The following is a 2,205-nucleotide window of genomic DNA, read 5'->3' as shown; positions in this document are numbered from 1 at the left end:
AAGAAACTGATAGCATGATCAAGTCAAGATTATACTTTTAAAAGTTGTATTTTAAGAACAACATAATTTATATTATGAGGCCTGTTAATTTTTACGCTATTTGTTCTCTTTCCTTCTTGCACCCCCGCCCCACCCTGGACCTCCAGAATGAAAACCAAATTATTTCTTAATAATGTTTATTGGACACTCATGCTGTATCTGTCATCCAAGGAGTAATGTTTGTTTGTCTTTCAGCCGACGCTGGCGTCGCTGGAACCGATTCAATCGCAGAAGATGTAGGGCTGCCGTGAAGTCTGTCACGTTTTACTGGCTGGTTATTGTCCTGGTGTTTCTCAACACCTTAACCATTTCCTCTGAGCATTATAATCAGCCAGACTGGTTGACACAGATTCAAGGTACAAGCAGAGGCCGTTGTTTTGTGTTCTGAATTAGATATTCCTATAGCTGTCCAGCTGCTGTTTAGTCTTATTTGATCAATGTGTAATGAGGTATAGGAACATTTCTAGTGAGGACTAACCAGGAACATGGTAGAACCATCCAGACACAGGCCAGCACTGGAGTGGGGTGCATCCTGTGCTGTGTGGGGCAGCACCTGGAAGCTGATTAATACCAAGTATCCATCCCATTGTCGCAACCCCGAGACAACCTAGGATCAAGGAATCCTGGAGTGGGAGGGAACCTCATAATCCCTTCTCCCTGCCCCCAGAATATCTGTGGCAAGTGGTTTTGTTCTCTTGCTTTGAATGCCCCTGCAGTGGGGTGCGGGGGAGCTCGTCCCCAGAGACAGCCTGTTTTGACAGTTCTAAGCTACTGAGAAGTCCTTCCTCACATCACATCAAATGTTTCCTTCTACCTCTCCAGCCTGCTTGGTGGTATTTTCTGATGTTAGAAATGACAATGGTAGGTGACCACTTCTGATATCATAGTGTCATAAGCAAGACCAGACAGGTCATTTTGTGTGTGACTGAAAGAAAACAATATATGTGATGGTCTAAATGCAGAGTTGTAGGCTTTTACTGCTGGAAAGCTTCAGAGATTATGTGGTAAGCTGCCCCTCCCGATTTTTTAGTCGATGAAACTGAGACCCGGAGAGATCAAGTAACTTCTCCAGAGTTGTACGCTTAGATAGCAGCAGATGCAGGACCAGAGCCTGGCAGACAAGCAGGCCATAGATATTAAGGCCACATTTCTGTGTGGGTGCAAAGCAAAGAGAGGGACAAGGTATTGGTATGTTTCCTGCGGGGAATGGTGGGGAGGGAGGGGTGAGGAGACAAAAGGAGTCGGAGTGTTTCCCATAAGATCCCAAGGACAGGCGCCCCTTTGTCTTTCCAGATATCGCTAACAAAGTCCTCTTGGCTCTGTTCACCTGTGAGATGCTGGTAAAAATGTACAGCTTGGGTCTGCAGGCATATTTCGTCTCTCTTTTCAACCGGTTTGATTGCTTCGTGGTGTGTGGTGGAATTACTGAGACGATCTTGGTGGAACTGGAAATCATGTCTCCACTGGGGATCTCTGTGTTTCGGTGTGTGCGCCTCTTACGCATCTTCAAGGTGACCAGGTGAGGAAATGTGTCTCACTGCAGGTGCTTTATGAACACGAGGTGGTGATCAGGCACGTTTCTGGGCAGGTGACATTCTGCTCATCCTGCATGGGTATTGGGCTCACAGCCTCATCTTGACTTGCAGGCACTGGACTTCCCTGAGCAACCTCGTGGCGTCCTTGTTGAACTCCATGAAGTCCATTGCTTCACTGCTGCTTCTGCTTTTTCTCTTCATTATCATCTTTTCCTTGCTTGGGATGCAGCTATTTGGCGGCAAGTTTAATTTTGATGAAACGCAAACCAAGAGGAGCACCTTTGACAATTTCCCTCAAGCACTGCTGACCGTATTCCAGGTGAGTCCTCCCTCCAGCCTGTCCCCAAAAAGCCTGTGTGAGCAGCTGCTAAACCTCCTCTGACTTCCTCTTTGCTCACAGTTCAGTACGACAAAAGGATTCCATTCTTATTTTTAATCCCTGTCCCAATAACACCCTGGTAAATATTGTGCCATTTATGTTATTTTTTTGCATCATCCTCTAGCTATCTAAATGATGTGATTTAATGTCATTTTTTTAAGACTACTAGCTATATTACAGAATAATAACCCCCCAATTTTTTTGTTTAATTTTGTGACATTTCTGAGAAATAGACTCTAAAATCCTCTTGTT

At 45.0% G+C, this 2,205-nt stretch overlaps 1 protein-coding gene across 1 annotated transcript in view; it reads left to right on the top strand.

Annotated features, from left to right (window-relative positions):
- Window positions 1-234: 234 nt before the first annotated feature.
- LOC103583608 (voltage-dependent L-type calcium channel subunit alpha-1D-like) overlaps window positions 235-2,205 on the top strand; it is a gene marked incomplete at both ends in the record, with an annotated part of 5,445 nt that continues 3,474 nt past the window's right edge. The window contains 3 exons of the mRNA XM_008564876.1: window positions 235-395; window positions 1,333-1,558; window positions 1,686-1,893. Of these exons, the coding sequence (XP_008563098.1) occupies window positions 235-395; window positions 1,333-1,558; window positions 1,686-1,893 (595 nt within the window). The remainder of the gene's footprint in view (window positions 396-1,332; window positions 1,559-1,685; window positions 1,894-2,205) is intronic.

This window comes from Galeopterus variegatus, unplaced genomic scaffold (genome assembly GCF_000696425.1).
Source record: "Galeopterus variegatus unplaced genomic scaffold, G_variegatus-3.0.2 Scaffold24803, whole genome shotgun sequence".
NCBI lineage: Eukaryota > Metazoa > Chordata > Mammalia > Dermoptera > Cynocephalidae > Galeopterus > Galeopterus variegatus.
The sequence above is the reverse complement of the archived record's forward strand: the minus strand, read 5'-3'. Positions and strand labels throughout refer to the sequence as shown.